Here is a 20,356-nt window from a genome sequence, read left to right as displayed (position 1 = left end):
ATATTTTTGTGCCTTTGCCCAACCATGTGGATAATAAAAGAAAATGAGGATGTAGTCGTATCTGTTTCAGAACAAGTCAGCTGAAATGTAGAATGGACTCGGACATTCCTGATATCCCATCTGAGAAAAGTTTACGTAAAAAGTAGAAAGCAACAGCTTTTATTCCATCATTAAATTCGAATTGCAAACAAGAGCAACCATTTTGATATTTGAAAACATTTTCCTTAGAAATCATTACATTTCCACACCTAATTTTGTTATATGTACTATGTATTCAAGGCAATTTTAATGTGAATATGAGAAATGAGAAGTTTTTATTAGAATAAGTTGCTTCTATTTATATGATAAATGAGCTCTAATCATAATTCATTATTTCTCATATTTTTCACTTGATAACGCCTCACCTTTTTGATGTGCAAGACCTTGTGAATTATAGGTATATTTTGAAACAATAACAATAACTATGTCGAATTCCAAAACTAATGAATTTGTTTTTGTTTTTAAGTATTGCAGATCCATTCCATAAATATACAAATTTTCTAAGGCATTATAACACGATACAGAAAAAACTGACAATTGAAAGAGTATTTGAAACCTTGTAAGAAGAATGAAGTTATCGCTAATTGGATAGTGAAACATGTGTGTCTTATATCAAATTGAAGTTTCCATAGTTTTTACCTAGTTTTTACGATGTTGGACATGGAAAACAGTTCAAGAATATATTATAGAATATATTATATATTATTAATTGTAGCTGTAGAAGTGTGTAATTTGGAATAATTAGTGAATGAAAATTCTATAACAATCACTTACCAAAAAGAAGCAAGTTGAACGTTTTCAGTAGTACATTAAACTGCTATCAGAGCATCTGAAACACCAGCAAGATAGGGAGTACTGTTGATCGTCCTACAAAGAAGTTAATCAAGCTAATCTTTATAAAAAAAGACTATATGGTAAGCTTCGAAGAAAAATTAATCAATTCAAACTGATAAGTGAAACATGTATCATATAACAATATTTTACTCCAAAACTATGAGCGATCCCGAAATGCTGACGCTTAATGACCCGAAGCAATGCAGTGAAAATATTTTCCAAAAAAAATTTCTTATTGGATTGTGTTATTGGATAATATAATAAAGCTTTGAAAATATTTATATTCTGATGTTGAGCAAAAATAAATGTGTTGTGAAAATAATCAGATTTTCGTTTATAATGAGATAAAGTTCTAACAAATTTATCCCGTCAGTACGGTCTGGTGCACATTTATTAATCATAACCACGACCTTTACCAAATAACCAATGTACTGAAAATCTTTATTCAAGCAGGAGTTATTCATTTGGATGATTTTCCACGAAGAACCAGCAAAATGGAGACCTAAAATTATTCACTATGGTTGATTAACTGCCAAATCGACAAAATGATTAAATATTAATAATTCATATATGAATACTTTGTATCAAATGTTTTAGTAGTTTGCGTAGTTTTATCTCTGAAGTCTTATACTCAGTATAATTATGAAACATATTTTGATTTGCTACGTCCGAAAATAACGTCGAACACGTTGAATTTTTGTTAATGACGCTCCGCTGAAAAGTTTATGTCTTGGAATTAACGGAGGCAGAGAGCAGAAGCTGTTAACTTTAATATAAGTTTTAAGAAGAGTATTTTCTGCTAATTCGCTGGCTCTGCTAAAACACCAAACTAAAGTTGCTACATCAATATTTGGTAAGAATAATGTAAATTCAAAATAATTTGGCAGATATGTCTAATTTCTTTATACGTAGTGAGGTAGAAACGTGCTTACGAATTTGGCAAACGATAAATAAGGAACGGAGAGTCAGAATTTTTTAATATTTAGAAGAATTCCCTGCAGTGAGCGTTGCTGTTTAGTCCGAGTAAATATCTAACAGCATTCTTTTGTAGTTTGAAGATTCGCTCAAATTGAGACGCACCACACGTACCCAGAAAGGAAGGGCATATCGGAAATACGGCTAAATAAGGGTATAGTAGACTGTTAAGGAGGTGGATAAGCTCAGTTCTTTGGAAACTGATCTCAGCGCAAAACAATAGAAGCAAGCCATAAGAATTTTACAGATTCAACGACGTCAATGGAAATCTTATTTAATAGAAAAGGCTGCAATTTATTTTTATACGATAAAACTTTTGTTTTAGAAACACTGACACAGAGAAGATTACACCATGATTTAAGGGTGATTAGGTCAATAGATATAGTCCTATGAAGTGCCGTGAGATCAGGGCTGCTCCAAGAGAAACTAGTATCGTCTGCACATAGACATATTATACCACAGATATCTAGATAGGCGATGTCGCAAGTCACAAGCTGACTTCTGTTGGCAAGGTATGACTTGAATTATGCGAGAGGTGTTGTTCTGAAACCGCGGTACTGCAATCTGTTAATCAAAATATTATGATTAACACAATCGAAAGCCTTAGAAAAATCACAAAAATTGTTGCAGTGTGATGGATGTTTAGGCTAGAGTAGACATTACTTAAGAGAGAGAATATTTATGCATTTGTTACTTAAAAACCCAAATTGATGGGTAGTAATTATTTTATTTTGAAACAGAAATGATAGAAGCCTCTTTTTGACCAATCTTTCTATGATCTTAGAAAACGTGGAAAGGAGTGTGATTCGGCGATAATTAGATGCTCGATATTTATCTCATTCTTCATGCAGAGGTATAAATATAGCCGTCTTAAGGCAATTGGGACAAGTGCCATTTTAAAATGAAACGTTGATTAAACCTTTTTAATGTAAGTCCATCAGTTCCAGATGACTATTTATTTTTGATGTCCTTAATTTTACTTCAAAGCTCTGCTATAACTACCGGTATAAAGAAGAAACTGTGTAAGTTAACATTAGTATCTGGGAGATATGAAAGCGGATCAAGAGAAGGAGTTATAGAATTTGATAAATTTTTGGCTACATTCACAGTAATTATTGATGTTATTAGGTGGAGTAGAGATTATGCTCGATGAAGAAGCCTTATTTTATATCATTCACAATGAAATATTACGTGTCTCCTATTATAATAAATATTATTGGCTGCTTTTATTGTCTTGAACTGAGTTTTTCTCTCTAGTATCACGAAATTGTTAAAGAAGACAATATCCTTAGGTAAGATATAGATTGCATGTTCTTTGCAAATATATGTAAACCTTTAGTAGACCAGGGTTTATTTTGCTTATTTTAAATACGCCGGATGGGAGAAGAATTGGATACCAGAATATTTAATGTTTTCATGAATCTAGAAAATTCGAAGTCCACATTACCAGAATGCACGTTCCAGTCAGTTGTTTGCCAACGGTACTTGAAGTTTTGAAAACTTTTATACGGAAAGATAGGGAATAATTTGAGAGAAGCATTTCTAGTATTGGGTTTCACCCAAAAATTTCCTCATCACTGCTTCATGATCGGTGAGACCTGAAATAAAGACAGTACAGTCGGTGGATTCTGAATCATACGATGATACGACATAGTCTATAGTTCTAGAACTGGTCTTAGTTATTCTAGTTGGTGCCGTTATATGCATGACCATACCAAAAGAATCAAAAATTGACTGGAGAAATTCTTGACCAGCACACATTGGAATAATTAATATTGAGATCGCTACAAAGAATTAGTTTGTTTTATAGAGGTAAGGACTTCAGTTTAATCGAAACGTATCAGCCACAGCTTAGTTGACCATCAAATATCAAATTCAAATCTATGGGGAAGTTCATTTTAATATATTTAACAAGTACTTGCATGAATGAATGATACAATTAAGAAATCGAAGAACTCGTTTTTATACCTCGTTCTTGTTAACGTCACTTGTATGTATAAATAATTTTGAATCATATATTTGAGTACTTCAAAAGGTCAAAATGTGGAACAATGATTTAAGTCTGAAATTTGGAAGACGATAATTTGATTGTCTTGTATTATCTTTATTTTATTTATATTTAATTATTTTCTTCTACAGATTGACCTGAAAATCATAGTCTATTATATAATGAATATAAATAAATCAGTAAATTGAATATTCATTGTCAATATATTAAGTTAAGAATCGATTGCTTGAAGTATGCAAGGCTACGAGGTTGATTATCTAGATGATCTCAACTGTTTTCTGCTTATGTAGGAGCACTTAGCGGAAGGTCTTGAACTGTATAAACATGGAACTTCTCGTTTAAAATTAGCAGATAGATTCCTGTGTCCCATTGAAGCATTAAAATAAATAATTAGATATTGATATGTTACATAAGAGAATGAAGATCTTGGTTCAATTATTGATCAACCTGCAGAATAAAATAATAAAACTAAAAAATTGTAACGATAATATTGAATATCCTACGCATTTAGAAGACATTTAAATCTTATTTTGATAAATAATATTCGCTTTCTAGTTTTATTAACTGTAAAAGTTTTAACATTAAAAACATCTTATATTTCGATGATATGTTTGGTTTCCTCAGGTCGTTTCAGAATATATAGTTTGGTCGTGGTTCACTCGGAAGTTCATTCGTAACTATCTTCCCATCTTTTTTCCTCGTATAACCTCTTTTGTTACCAAACCAAATATTTTCTATGTTAATTTATTTGAAACAATTTACTGTTTGGTTCTACAGATTTTGACGTCAAGGAAGGGCGCCAGCAGAACAGATGCTTGCTGTTCTATCTGAATCGATTCTTAGATAAATTGCTCCTGGTACTGTTCAACCACTTCTGTCCACCATATATTCCGAAAGGGGCATCTTATTCCTGTTTCAAAAACACAATTTCATTAGTAGTACTGTAACTATTGTCGATATCCTCTCCTGTTATCAAAATTTAACAAACCTATCTGCTTTAGACTTACCATCCACTTGCCGGAATGTTTATGTAGAATGTTTTCATTCTGTACGAATTTTGGATGTTCAGCTAATTTGGGAACACACAGGATCCTAGTTTTTATTACTTTGATCACACATTCCGTGCTCTGAGGTATAAAATCATAAAATTTTCTCTCCTATATTCCCATTTTCCATATGATAGTAATTTTTTGTCTCTGAAAGCTGTTCTCTGTAAACTTGAGACCGTCTTTTAAGGTAACACTTTCTATGAACAATTCTATTGACTGGATTTTGTAGATTGTAGATAGATTGATATAAAATGAATTTTTATTGTTACAGGTTTCTTGGGTTCGTCATAGAGATATCCATCTTTTAACTGTAGGAAGATATACATATACGTCCGATCAGCGGTTTGAAGCTGTCCACACTCCTCATACGGAAGAATGGACGCTCAGAATACGCTATCCACAGAAGAAAGATTCTGGTATTTATGAATGTCAGATTAGTACGACGCCACCAATTGGACAATTTGTTTTCCTAACTATTGTAGGTAAGTAGATCATTAGGTTACTGGATTATATTTTACATTAGCAATCACCTTGAATAGGCCTCATATTAAGGTCCATTTTCCCTAAAAATTATACCGATTCACTTTCTATTCGATTTGGTTTTTCTACTTCCTTGTTCTAGCACCTTTCTATCACGGAGCTTCCCAATTTCCAATTATTTCACTTATTGACAATTGAAACTGAATATAATGATAAATATAAATTAATAATAATCTACAAAGAAATATAGCATATAAATATTTTCTGACAAGCTGTTGTAATATGCTTATAAAACACCCTCCCACACTGTCTTCTTCAGCAGAATCCTCGTCAGTGATGTCACCTTTTAGAAGTTAAGCAGAAATTTCATCTTCAGCTTAATCTCTGTTATTTTTTTAACAGAAATGAGTACAACTTAATTTCACAAGAATAATGGTGATTATTTCAAGTCGATAGGATTAGTGTTAACAAACATCATAAGACTGGATATATTTTATACCGCCCGCGATCCGTTCCAAATAGGTACTACGTCATCAGCGCCGATTGTGCAGGAGAGTGGCCTACCTGTTTGACAAAATGCTACTGGCTAGTGCTTCTTAGACGACAGACGTCATTTGTTGACAAAAAGGAAGCAGAGGTTTTTTGTGATGCTTCAGATAACTTGCCCCAAGTTAATTGATTGCCCATGCAACTTATTTTGCCGCAAATAACAATATTATGAACGATAAATTCCGCGGGGTGAGCCAGATGAACAGACAGATCGATATAATGACATATACATGGGGCAAAAACAAGATTTTATTTGCACATAACCTCTTAATTCTCTTCTAAATATTATAATATCCCTATATTTCATTAATTTATGTCCGTACCACATTTTGACGATTTTGTCATGAAAATCAAGGGTCTGATTTGTTCCATATTAATGGTGAATTTTAAAACTTATTAGTTCGGTGGTGCCCTTTTCTCTCTTCAACTATATTCAGGAAAGATATCATTTGGATGCAACGCCAATGCAAAAAAAAAACAAAAAAATCAAATCACAAGTAACACGTTGAAACTACTACATTACTGTTACAATAATACGTCAAACTACCCTATATCGTAAGTTTTGAGAATATGCTATTTGAAGAATGAACTTTACCTCTAAATGATCTTTACAAAAAAAACCGATTACTTGTAATTAGTAAGACAGTATTCCTTTTACTGTCCTTTTCCATTGCTTCACACCATTATTTCATAAATTTTTCTCCCTTAGGGATACTTAAAAATAATTTATTTGGTGCAATCAATCAGAGTTGCTACAAATCGGTACAATACAATATTTATAATCAAACTTTGTCGATCCAGGCTTCGACATTCCAACAAAAAATACACTTATACGACGCGATAGGATGATAAAACAAAACAACGTGGTGCGGATATTGCTGTAGCTTGTCGGGCGTAATCCGATCGGCGCTGGTGACGTAAGCAACCTATTGACGCGTTGCAAGAAGAAATATGAAGACGAAGTAAAACTATTATATTTTTAAAAACTTATATCTGCGCGGTGAATTGGAAAATTTATGTTACAGCGTACCAAATCATATAAAATTTCACACCCGACGCGATATCTATTGTTGCCTTATAACAATTATCAATATTTTTTGCAAAGCAATTAGGATTCTAAATTATATAATTTGAGGGATTACTGAACTAATTGAGAACTGAATATCAATATTCTCTTGCTACTTATACAACATTAAATTCCATTTTGTAACGGCAACTACACTAATCTTAATTAACATCTTTCTTTGATTATTAACGATATGCAAACTGAACGAATGCTTTCAATAAGCCACGGACAATGCCATATTCAATTTAGCTCGTCAATTTAATTCACAAGTTACGGAATCTGTTGCCATAAGGCAACGGCAGGTCTTGATGAGTCATGTCAAACTATAACGGCACCAATTTGGTTGAACTTCGTTATCAACTTAAGCTAATCTGATTATAGGGTTCCGATGAGGGTATGAATTATTAGGGATACTAGAAGATTCCTATGCATCTATACATATTCATATATATATAACCTGATCTCTGCATTTTCATGATTTGTTTGCAGTCATAGAAAAATCGGTATTAATTTATTAACATTCTTTGAAATTTCCAATAACCAATCAATCAATTCTTCAGCGAGTTTCCTTCAAATTCTTGATTTTGAAACTATTTGGCAATAGCATATATTATTTGGAAATTGTGGTATATTAAATAAATATTATTTATATTTGCAAATTTGTCGACAATAAATTTTTTCAAATGGTTGTGCGCTTTTGATCAATACATAACATTTGATATTCACCATTCCAATGATTATAAGTATACACTATTATTTTCAATATAGAATAAAAGATCGAGAAAATTTTCACCACAAGCTTCGTGTTCAATCCACAAAATCTTTTGCCCCAGGAAATTCCAAATTAATGTAATCCCCTTAACTACCTTTGTTCTAGAGGTGGTTAATTATATCCATTAAGGATAGAAACGTGATTCTATACATACTTGAATCAATCCATTTATAAGCCCGATATCGAACTACTTATCCAAACAACAAATTGTTTGTTTTAAGTATAGTTTGAGAAAGGATCATGATAACGGAACGAAGTGGACATACGCATTTATTGGGAAATAATAGATTGAGTCTAGGAAAATTAGTGATCATGTTATAAATTGGATCCAATACATTATAGATTATGTTTTGAAACAATAAAATAAATGCAATATATAACTTGACTGTTTCTAACGTTGCACACTCCTGGAAATATATATATATATATATATATATATATATATATATATATATATATATATATATATATATATATATATATAGTAAAAGTGAAATGAAGAAAATTTGTAGGAGGAAAAATAAATTCGTAACAAATGTTCACCGATTCAAACAGCTACACGCATTATAAAGCATTGTCTACATTCCAGAAATTAAGCTGATTTTCTTTGTAACGTCCAACAGATGCTAGCTATCATATTAGTTATTATTTTTAAACTCAGAACCGATCCTGATTCTATTGAAACGATTGCGTCAGTTTTGTCAGTTAGTATGTTTTTTCCACCAGATTCCATCAACTTTACTTTATTTGATTAGGAACAAAAAATTACTATGTAAGTCTATTCCAATCTTTACTTTAATAAGACTATATTTTAAATACCTCAAGTCGCTTCAACGAGTTCCAATTTGAGCTCGCCGTTAACGTTTCTATTCAAAATCTAGTTCTTCTTTACAAAATAGCAGTAGATCACTCAATTATTGACCCTATCTTCATTGAATTTCCAAGCATCCATCATATGCCTTGTTTTTTGTTAGTCATCATATTATCTAAGTCTAAGAAATAAGAAATTGAAGAAATTCGTACCGGCATGGATGAAATAATGCCTACCTACCGTAATGTTGAACATACATATAGAACTGACGCCAAACAGAATCTGAAAAATTCGAATATATCCTCCACAGAATTGGAAAACTGAAAATCCGAAGAATTTTTCTACTCAGATGCCAAAAAGATAAGTTGATACCTACATTTCCAAATTCAAAATTTTAAAATTTATAAATAGTCAATAATCAAAATCACGTACAACTATCTATTACCTAAACAACTACTCTAATAAAAAAGTTAGAAAATGATTTAAAAAACATAACAGTTAAAATAAATGAACTAATTCCTATTAATATTTTCCAAAAATTTGAGGAAAAATATCAAGAATCACTTTACAATAAATGCAAAGAAAAAAATATTAAGAAAAGTGATAAGCTAATATTTAAACAACCAATTCTTGAAAATACAAATGAAATAAAATCAAAATGGATCGAGAATTTAACTGATACTCTCATACCAGATGAAGAAAAAGAAGTTTTATCTTTAGGTCCCAATTTTGCACAAAATATTTCTAGTGACAAAGAATTACCTGTGACAAATATCATAAGTAATATTGAAAGCAACACCAATCATCTAAATAACGAAATTCAAAATAAAATAAGATATGAAACTGTGATATTATCACTAATTTCAAAAATAAATTGAAAAACAAAAGACAACAAAACAATATCAAACCTCAAAATATAACGATAAAACGAAAGAATTCATAAATAAAAATTGAAATCTCAAAATTTTGAAAGCAGATAAATCTAATAAAACTGTTATCATGGAATCAGAAGATTATGATAATGAAATGATGAAAGTATTAAACGATAAGACAGCTTACAAAAAAATTAAACAAGACCCTACGAGTTCTTATCAAAAAAAATAATGATCTAATCAGATCTTGGGAAGAACAACTTTTTATTTCGCCATCAGACGCAAAAAAATTGAAATTCAAATTCAAACTTCTCTCACCCCATCATCCAATTATTTTAAAAATATTTTGAAAAAAATTTTATATCAAAACAAATACTATATCAAAAACACATGGGATTTCAAAGAAAAAATTAATAGTATCAACATTCCTAATGAATATGTATTTATTTCGTTAGATGTGGTTTCTTTATATACAAGTATTCCTATTACCATTGTGAGAGATATATTAATGAAAAAATGGGAGAAAATTAAAGAATATACCTCAAAATGAATTCATAAAATCTATAGGACTCACAATCACAACATATTTCAAATATGAAAATTAAATATAGAAACAAATTGATGGTTGTATTATGGGAGCTTCCATTTCAAGTGTTATAGCATAATTGGTAATGAAAAATCTTGAGGAAACGGTTCTAAGCAAACTTGATATGAATATTCCATTCTTTTTCCGATATGTAGATGATTGCATCACTGCTGTACCAAAGAATCAAATTGAAAACATAAGTAAAAAATTCAATTATTATCATATAAAACTTCAATTCACAATCGATGTTGAGCAAAATAATAGAATCAATTTTCTTGATGTCACATCATATGAAATTAACAATAATATAAGAACAGAATGGTATACGACAAAAAACTTGGTCCTCATGATATTTAAACTTCAATTCATGTCATCCTATGTCACAAAAAAGTGATCAGTGATAATAAGTTGGGCTGATAGATCTATCCAACTATCAGATCCTGAATTTAGATGCTTAGCTATTCAAAAAGCAAAAACTGCATTGAAAGAAAATAATTATTCGGAAAAAATTATAAATAACATATTCAAGAAAAGGATAAACAGATACTACAATCAATTTAAAAACAAAACTGAAACGAAACATAAAACATTTTTCCTTACCATATGTACAAGGACTTTCCCAACAATTATCGAATTATTTCAATAAATCTGATATTACATATCAACTGCCTTGTACTAATTGTGACGCTGTCTACATAGGGCAAATATCTCAGTATTTAGAAAATAGACTAATAGGTCATCAATACGATAAAAGAAATAGAACTGCATTAACGAAACATGAAATATCAAAAAAACAAAAATTCAATTATCAAGATTTAAAAATTCTTGAAACGGAATCTAATGCACGAAAAAGAGAATTTTTAGAAATGGTTCACTTTCATAAGAACGAAAAAGCTATAAATGATAAAAAAGATCTAAATAATTTAATTACAATTTATAGCTCTATTTTGTAAATTCTAATAAATTTAATATATTTGAGATGTAGAAACCAAAGAAAAATTAATTTTTCTTAATGGAACATAGTTCTAAGTTGCTTTTATCCGTATTTTGATATTCATGATGAAGGTGATCCATAGATCAATATAAATAAGCAAATTTTCAGTGTCCATATCATATTTTGATAAAGACTTAAAGAAAATTCGAAACGTCAACATTTATCTTTCTTTTAAAAACTATCAAAAAAAAACTAATTTTGAAACAGAAGAGACCTAAAATCAAGAACATTTAGATGCATTTATTTACTTTTGTATATATTAAGCGATGCCTCCAAATCCCTTTCTTGAAATTATATCAACCTTGTCCGCCTCTGCAAGGCCGTCAATTGCGTATTCCACACTCGCCCTTTCTACAGTCGTCAAGAGTTCGTAACGAAGCGGGTTTCGGTCCAAAGGACCAACTCCAAACCTTTTGGGACCAACAAACCTACCACATACAGCATGCGAAAGAGACGAACTCATTAATTCACTGTAACGTAGGTGGTCGTCACCTTAAACTTGAAAATTCAACATCGAGATTGTGGTGAAGACAATTATAGGACAAAGTATTTACGTAGAGACAATCTCACAAAAACAAGTGTTTAATACTCTAATTGAAACAAGTAAACGTAAGGAGTATCTGCATTAGAAATATTCTGGAATATATCCGCCATATTTTCAGGAGCCTGTAAAAATATCTACTGTACCTGAAAACAGAATAAAAGTTGAAAGAACGAAAGAAACTGAGATTTATTCATAAAAAGATTTACTGAAACTCGTAATACTGAAATAACTTGGTCATGGAAAATAAAATTATTTCTAATAATCAGGATAATTAGTGATTAACTAAAAGGCGGTGGTCTAAAGAGAATGGAAACCGCTATTAACGTAAGCAAGGTCTCAACATCGTATAACATTAGACTTCACAAAGCAACTAGCTATTTCTAAAAAAAATAAATTCTTCGGAGAAGACTATGAATCTTAATATGTAAAAGTTAATCTACTGTCAAATAATTTTCTGTAATGCTTCCGGTCTGATATACTGATATTATCAATCATCATTATATTCTTTTTTTTTTTTTGTTAGAAACGAATCTGAAAAATGATTTATGAAATCGGTTCCGTGCTTCAATTCAATCGTGATTTTGTATCCGAAATCTCTAGGAAACAGCACCCTTTCAGTAGATATCTGTCGTCTGACCACAATGAGATATCTAAGGGATATTCAGCAACCCGGAGAAATGGCATATGCTGGCATATCGGCACGTTTCGAATGTTTTACAGTATTCCGGGCTTATCCAGAGGGATCCAGCGTCTGACCAGTTAATTATGCACAAGTTTATTTAACTAACCGTATTTTGTATGATTCGGTCTAGTTGTATTAATCTATAGAGAAAGTTATACATAATAAAAAAATTAACACATGTTTCGATTGAGTGTCTATATTGATGAAATTATTAGATTATATAGAAGTTTCTGAGATAATCCTAGACATAACATGAATTCGAGATGAAACGCGTAAATATGGTGAATTATTTTATTGGATGTAGATCCATGGCGTAATCTTCTTTGATGTAGCTCGTTATTTTCCCATGAGGTTATTTCATAAAATCTTTTCCCTGAAGGTGTCGCTCATGAATATTTTTATGCACTGCTCGATATATCTGCTAGATCGTCCTTCTTCGCATTTACTGCTCGATTTTCTTAGACTAATGTTCTGGTAGACTTGGGACTATTTTCTATAGCTCGCGAATGTATCACCATGTAGTAGATGAATACAACATGATATGGAAAGCTGTTCTAATATCTCCCTTTTCTTTTCTGCGCCACTCTCTATCTTGATATGACATTCAAGGTTGGAGATTTTACCACCATAACATTATAAATAAAAGTGGAGGCGTTTGTGTATTAAAGACGCCTCAAAGACATAGATAAACGCCTGACCTCGAACGTGAATTAGTTGAGATTTAGTATCCCATAATAACTATAGCTGTAGAGGTTTAAGGGTACCAAAGATCAAGCTCATTGGAATACTAATATTTAGATTCTACGTTGTCTTGGTCATGTTAACCTAAAGTTGATGTTCTTTTTTTTTACAAGACCAAGACCTGAATGATTTTTTATATATTAATATATATTTATTTTCATTAATTATCGAAACTTAATTATTACTGTGGCCAGCTCTATTCATTCATTCATTCAGTAGCATGAGAGACTCTTTGAGTGCCGGCGTTTATATTGGTTGTAAATACAAATTTACTATATTCGTTTGATAATTTTGTTTCATATTTACTGTAATAAAATTGGCTAAATTTGAATAAATGTGATATTTGATTAAGTTGTAACTCGTAACTTGACCTTGTGAAAAAAATATGAGGAGCTTCATTTAACTTTACCGTATAAAGGATATAACAAAAAAATCGAGAGTTTTTCATTCAAATTTGATAAGGTTGATAATTATTTAATCTAATTCCAAATATTTATGTATATTTCAACACACATGTAGAATTGTTCCCTTTATTGGTACCAATAAATAAAATGCACAATACCACTCAAGACAAATCAGGAACTCAGGAATCTACAATCTTCTTTCTATTTGTCCTTATTACAAATATTCACTTAATAATTATTTTAGTCTTTGAATTGATTTATATTCTATGATCCAATTAAATGTTACAATCCACTTAACTATCTATTTACAACCTAGACTCTAAATTTAACATATGGGTTACATATATAATATTTTTAAAATCAAACAAAACTTATTTTCAATAAACTCGTTTAAATTATTTTCTTTGGAATTTTAAACTGCCTTATTCTATAACAAAATCTATCAAAATTCTGACAGCTGGTTAAAGATAGGAAAAGACCAATTCCTACTTTTTCAATAATTCTTAATAGATAGATAAAAATTGACCTTTCGACTTTTCTTTAAGTCTTTATCAAAATATTTTCATCTATCTTTCAAAAATTTCTACAAAAACTAATACATCAATATAAATAAGCAAATTGTCAGTGTCAATATCATATTTTGATAAAAACTTAAAGAAAAGTCGAAACGTCAAAATTTATCTTTCTTTTAATAATTATTAATAAAGTTTAAATTTGTCGCACCATCCCTGTGTATGTTTATATGCAAAATAAGTAGAACGTGATGCTTCCCAGCAGAATCTGCATAGATAATTCAAATGACCCATAATTTGAGCAAGCATTAACAATAAACATAAAATCTGACACTCTCAAATATTTGTACATAGTCTTCTAAAGTATCCATTACCTTTCAACCACCCTCTATAAATATCCAGTAGAAGTAATGAAAGGAACCAAAATGAGGGAACTAAGAGGTTAAATATAGCACAGACCCATAATAATCATTACCACTTAAACTAAATGATCCTGTATACGGCTATACCTGAATAATAAAATAGGATTCACTACAAAAGGGAAGCAATTCCTATAAAGTCGTCCATAGAAAATGAATGTAGTAGGTATAGCAAATGAATGGAGTAATAATCTGCTATTTACTTTCTAAAATCAACAGTTTTCGAATATGATTGAGATGGGAACATTGTCAAAATAATACGAGTTAGAATCGAAGTCATACATTACACAAATGCTTTCGGCAAATATGCCACCCTTTCGCGTCAACTTGTAAATGTCACAGAAGAGATTACACTAAGCCCTAGAGGCATACAACTCGACCCTGGATTTGGGCAGTTACGTACGGCTTAATTTATACGCGGATATTCTTTGGTCTTCAGAATATTTCTTCACAATACGGATAACAACGAAATGTGAAATATTTCCTTAGTGGCAGGATTTCATTTTTGTACACTTTGTATATATAAAGTAATCATTTTAACAGATATAAAAGACTCGGATTAGAACTTTTGTATTTACAGTTATAAAAATGCAAAAAACTTTTGTTTTTGGATCGAAATTTACATAATTGCTAATTTTTCTCGTGGATTATTTTTTCCCATATTTTCTTATCCATTGCTAAGATCACTGCTTGTGTTTTCGTTAACCGTTTGTCAGTGAGAATTTTCTCTATAGATCAAGTTTGGTAGATTTTATCTGACTTCCTCTCTTGTCTATTTTGGCTCCCAAACTTTCTTGACCTCTTTCTCATTCTACATCTGTCCCAGGTGGCCGTGATAATTCAAATTTGTAGTTTATATATTTATAATAAGTCGAGATTTGTGTCTACTACGAGTTGTATGTAGGAATATTTGCCTTTATATATATTTCCCTATTCTGAAAATATGTTTTTGATACTATGGTACACACTATCTGATTCTTTGCCAAATAGCATGACAACGACAGCAATCGCACATTCCGAGAGATAAAGTGCTTCATCAAATCATCTATTTCGATGTGTTATAATAGTATTCTGAAAACTTCTCTTATCTAATATCTCAAGTCCTTAAAAACAGTTTGACTTATCCGCTCTGATTTTGATTTTTGAAAACAGGGTCATTATCGCTTGAATGAGTTTTTGTGCTATATGTTTGCTGACTTTTTCTCTTGGTACTCGGTCGAAAGCTTTCTCTAGATCTGTAAACTATCATGCTTGTGATTTGAGTTTTCTGTTTAATTGTCTTATTGTGAAGATGTGGTCATGTATGTTTCTTTCTTTTCTAAACCCGCTTTCAAATTCTTCAAAGTGTGTTTCTATTTCTTTGATCACTCTTTTTTCAAATACTTTCGACACAATTTTCAATAAATATTCTGCAGCCTTCTTGTTTTATTTCTTGCTAATGAGATTAATAATACCTGTTATTCATATACTGAGGCTTATCAAATTTCTGGATTATATTTTATAGGAATGATTCAATCAGAGCATATTGTATATTTATCATTATACAATTCAATTTCTATTACATATGTACAGTGTTACTAGTTTTTTTTTAACAATTTCGTGGACAGATATTAATCCTCCATTATTTCAAAACCGTACGTCATTGCAAAGGCAATTCGATATACGTGACTCAGAGTTCCAGACTGTGGAGACAGATGGAGAGAGAAGATGAGAAACGTACGCTTGTAATCAGCACGTTTTTAGATTGAGAGCTTGGTCCAGATATTATGGAGTGCATGAATGGACTTTTATGTTAAGTAAAGAGACGAAACTGGATGTATAACTTATTCTCTTTCAATGATTCAAGAATGTGTTATGGAATTCGAGAGATATTTTTGCCGGAACTAGAGAAAAAAGTTCATTTGTTTTGTCCGTTATGACGGCATTCATTACAAGACGAGTGAAAATATAAAAGTCCTGACAACTTTTGTTTCATTCAAAATTTATTTTTAGGTCCAATAAATGACGAGAGGGTATTTGTTAGAGTAAAGTTTTGTTTGGAGAATAGATTCGCGTTGTATGAACAGCTACAATAATGCTCATATCTCACAACAAAACCCAAGAATTATTCATGGAAGGAAAGTTTTCCAAACGAACGTAGAAATACTTCATCATATATGAAACGAATCTTTCTAAAGTTTACACTATAAGTAGAGTGAACATTTATTATCCCAAGAAATAAAAACAATAGGTATAGTTAGTTTGGTAGCTTCATAAACCAAATGGCGTGAACAAGAATAATTGTAAACTAGCACGGTCTCATAATCGTTACGGCTAAACGCAAATGATCCAAGTTTTCCTCTTCTACACTTTGTTCAATCGTTAGAAATTGTAAATTCACACTCTAAAGATGCTTGTTGCTACTTACAGCTCCAACTTCAGAGCTTTAATCTGCTACATCGTTTATATTAAATTAACAAACGAGAATTAAATTTGAACAGTGATGAAATTTAATCCAGTTTCACGTTTTAATAAGTGTTTTTAATATCATCCAATGAATTACAATTTATCACCAGATTATAATTTATAACAAGCTTTTTATAAACATAATATGATCAAATATTTATTCCATAAATGATTGTTGATATGATTGTTACAATCTTTTGCCTCTTCCTAGTCTATATTGAGTTTGCTACTAACAGATGGTAGTTGTATTAATATTCGATTCATCTGTTGCTAATCGTTATACTCTAAATGATTTTACTTTGAATATCGGCAGGTGTAATAATTTTTAAGGTAAATAACAGCAAATTTCACATAGTGAAGTGAAGCGATAGACTCTTTTCCTTTTGTTCCTATTCTTAATAACATTCCGTGGAAATTAATCTCCTTCTTGTACTAATAGTATGTTAGTCCTTCCAAAGAACACTGCGAAGAAGTGATTTTAAAATATGTAGTGGAATTGTGGCAAAATTTAACACCAAAGTATACTAACCCAATTATATTTCGAACTTTCGAATACTTATTTATTCATCGTCTGGGAATAGATTTGGTACACTTTGGTATTTGATTTTGCCAAAATCTTAATACTGAAAAACTTATAATCTAGCTGCTAAAGACTTTGAATAAAGAATAAACTGACGTTTCGGCTTTTCTTTAAGTCTTTATCAAAATATATGTGAAGATCAACCCGACTCTTACAACAAGTATATGGAAAATTGTATAATATTTTGAAATAAAGCAATAGTTATCGTGAATTAGAAGTTATCTATGGATTTTACACAAGCTCAAGTGATAGCAGAACACGCTGGATTGATCGCACTGATACTATTCAAGTTGTGGAGAGATGCAAGAACAGAGAAGAAATAGAATATCTTCAAGATAAATCAAACGAAATACTGAATTGTTGTGATAAATAACTTTATTTGTCTGAAAAAAATTGCATCTGCAATACTTTCAGCATTCTATTCCTCCTATATAAGCAAGCAAGTTTTTTCTCATATGTAAATAATTTTGAATCCATATTGAAGCCGGAAAATAACAGAAAATCCAGAGGCGTGTGTAATATCGAAAGTAACTAGACATGAACTAGAAATAGAAAAGCTTTCGTGAGAAACACAAGGATAACGATCACACTGAAAACTTTCTAAATTTAAATAAAATACATATATATGGTTTAACAGTGAAGTCTGCGTTAAGTTTTCATATTACTTTCAACAATATTATACAATATTTATCCATGAAAATTATACAGTTTTTTATAGTGGCACTTTAAAATGGCACATGGACACCTCTTTGTTAAAAGGTTGTCCACCACTATAATTGAGAATAGTGTCAAAAAATAAATTAATTATTTCCCTAAATTTTCATAACAAATAATATGAGTTCATTCGAAACAAAGTGGTAGAACTTAGATATTATACGATTTGATTCATGTCGAAATGGTTTTCAGAATTATTAAATTAATATACAGAGTGAGTTTTATGTATGGAACGCCTCTATTATATCGGAAACGGCTTGTACTATTTTTATAAATTTTTGTGTACAAGGGTCATGTGATACGGCTGGTATTGGGGTGGTATCTATATTGTGTTTTTAGAAATCCATAAGAAATACTAAATATTTTTCATGTAATATTCTTTATACCTAAACGCCATAATTTCGGAGTTATAGCTACATTTACAGTATCTCCATCATAAATATTGAACATTTAGATGTAGTGTAGATCCACATTTGTGAAGTAGTTTTATAAACGATATTTTTTAAGTGACAGGAAATAGTCTAAAGGATTCATGTCCGGTTATCACGGGAGCTATTCGATAAAATCACGCCATCCAATCGATTTTCTGAGAAACACATTATTCTGAAAGTCTGAAAGTTTCTAATAATTAAGTTTTTTTAAATGCAACTGAAAATACTTATTTGGATTTGGTCATCTCAGGTATAAAACTTTTTTTCCAACAAATCTAGACCATTCGAGTTACAATTAAAAAGGGACCAATTGTGTTGTCCCTATCATTCCAGTTCATACCCTCGCTTTTTCGGGATATTGGGTGTAGGAATCACGCATTTAACGAGGATTGTTACGTGACTAGTATCTACAGTTATGCCGATTTACGTTTCCATTATTACAAAAAGTGGCCTCATCGCAAAACATAACATAACTGAAAAAATTTGGATCGTTTCAATTATAACAATTTTCCATCATTAGGTCTACAAACTCTTTACGTCACCTGACAACTCTTGAACCAACGTTATTTTGTATGGAAGAAATTTATTATCACGCAAAATTTTCATTACGGATGTTTGCGAAATATCAAGTTCGCTGAATATTTGTCTAGTACTCAAGTGTGGATTTGTTTTCAGTTGATGCAGTTTTTCTACGCTCTTATTTGGATTAATCTTTTACTGAACTAGTTTTATACTTTTTCACTAGCTTACTGACAGTAGATCTTGTTATAGGATTTCGGTTAGGATATAAATTATTAAAGATGTTACTCGTTTCTTGTTGACTTATTTTAATTTCATTAAAATATCAATTCGTTATTTTTCAGATAAACGATCCATTGTGACTTTTAATACACGTCAAATTTGTTATTGTAACAGTGATAGCCACCCAAATGCATTATTTTAGCTTAGGCGGAGATAGCGCAAATGTAGCTTTCGCGGATGACACCGCTATCATAGCTAGAAAAACTTATGAAGAGTCTGCAATAGAAACAAAAACATTTGTAAATTCAACCATACGTTGGCGAGTTCCATTTAAAGAAAATAAATCTTCTTCTTCTTCTTTTTCTTCTACTTCTTAGAGATCTGTCGATCTGTTAATTCTGAAGCTGCCCCTGCATCTTTTCCTAAGAGGTGGATTGCCAACTATCTTTCCACCTTTTAGGTGGTCTCCCGGGAGGCCTTGAGCCGGTCGGGTTGTTTTCTAGGACTATTCTCGGAAGTCGGTTCTCGTCCATACGTCTTACATGGTTGTACCACTGCCTCTTACGTTGTCTTCCCCATCTCACAATGTCTTGTATCCCGCATTGCTCTTTGACATCAGCATTTCTTACTGTGTCTCTTCTTGTTTTCCCCACTAGTGTTCTCATTGTTTTCATATCGGCCACCCTCAGCATTTGTTTCGTCTTGTTGGTGTCCTCGCGGACTTCCGTGCCGTACGTCATGATGGGTCTGATACAAGTCTTGTAGATTCTAATTTTGCTATCTTTGCGCATGTACGGGTTGGACCAGACTATATCTTGTAGGCATCCTGATAGTGCGGATGCCTTGTTAATCTGGCTTCTTAGGTCTTTAACTGGGTCGTGGGTACTTGATATGTCTATGCCCAGATATCTGAATTGCATAACTTGTTCTATGGGATGGTCCTCCACCACCAGCTTACATCTGAGCGGATCCTTCGCGATTGTCATACATTTGGTTTTGCTGATAGAAATGTTCATATTCAGTTGGCGGCTTACCAAGAAGAACTGGCGTAGCATACCATACCAACTCTTTTCTTGCCCATTCTGTATCCGAGGTTGAGACATGTTAC

General features: G+C 31.4%; 1 protein-coding gene across 1 annotated transcript in view; it reads left to right on the top strand.

Moving 5' to 3' along the window:
• The window catches only part of LOC130442637 (zwei Ig domain protein zig-8), a 341,112-nt gene that overhangs the window by 308,269 nt on the left and 12,487 nt on the right, over positions 1–20,356 (top strand). Inside the window, exon 3 of the mRNA XM_056776932.1 lies at positions 5,177–5,387. Within this exon, the coding sequence (XP_056632910.1) occupies positions 5,177–5,387 (211 nt within the window). The remainder of the gene's footprint in view (positions 1–5,176; positions 5,388–20,356) is intronic.

This window comes from Diorhabda sublineata, chromosome 4 (genome assembly GCF_026230105.1).
Source record: "Diorhabda sublineata isolate icDioSubl1.1 chromosome 4, icDioSubl1.1, whole genome shotgun sequence".
Lineage (NCBI taxonomy): Eukaryota > Metazoa > Arthropoda > Insecta > Coleoptera > Chrysomelidae > Diorhabda > Diorhabda sublineata.
This window is presented reverse-complemented; position numbering and strand designations above follow the sequence as displayed.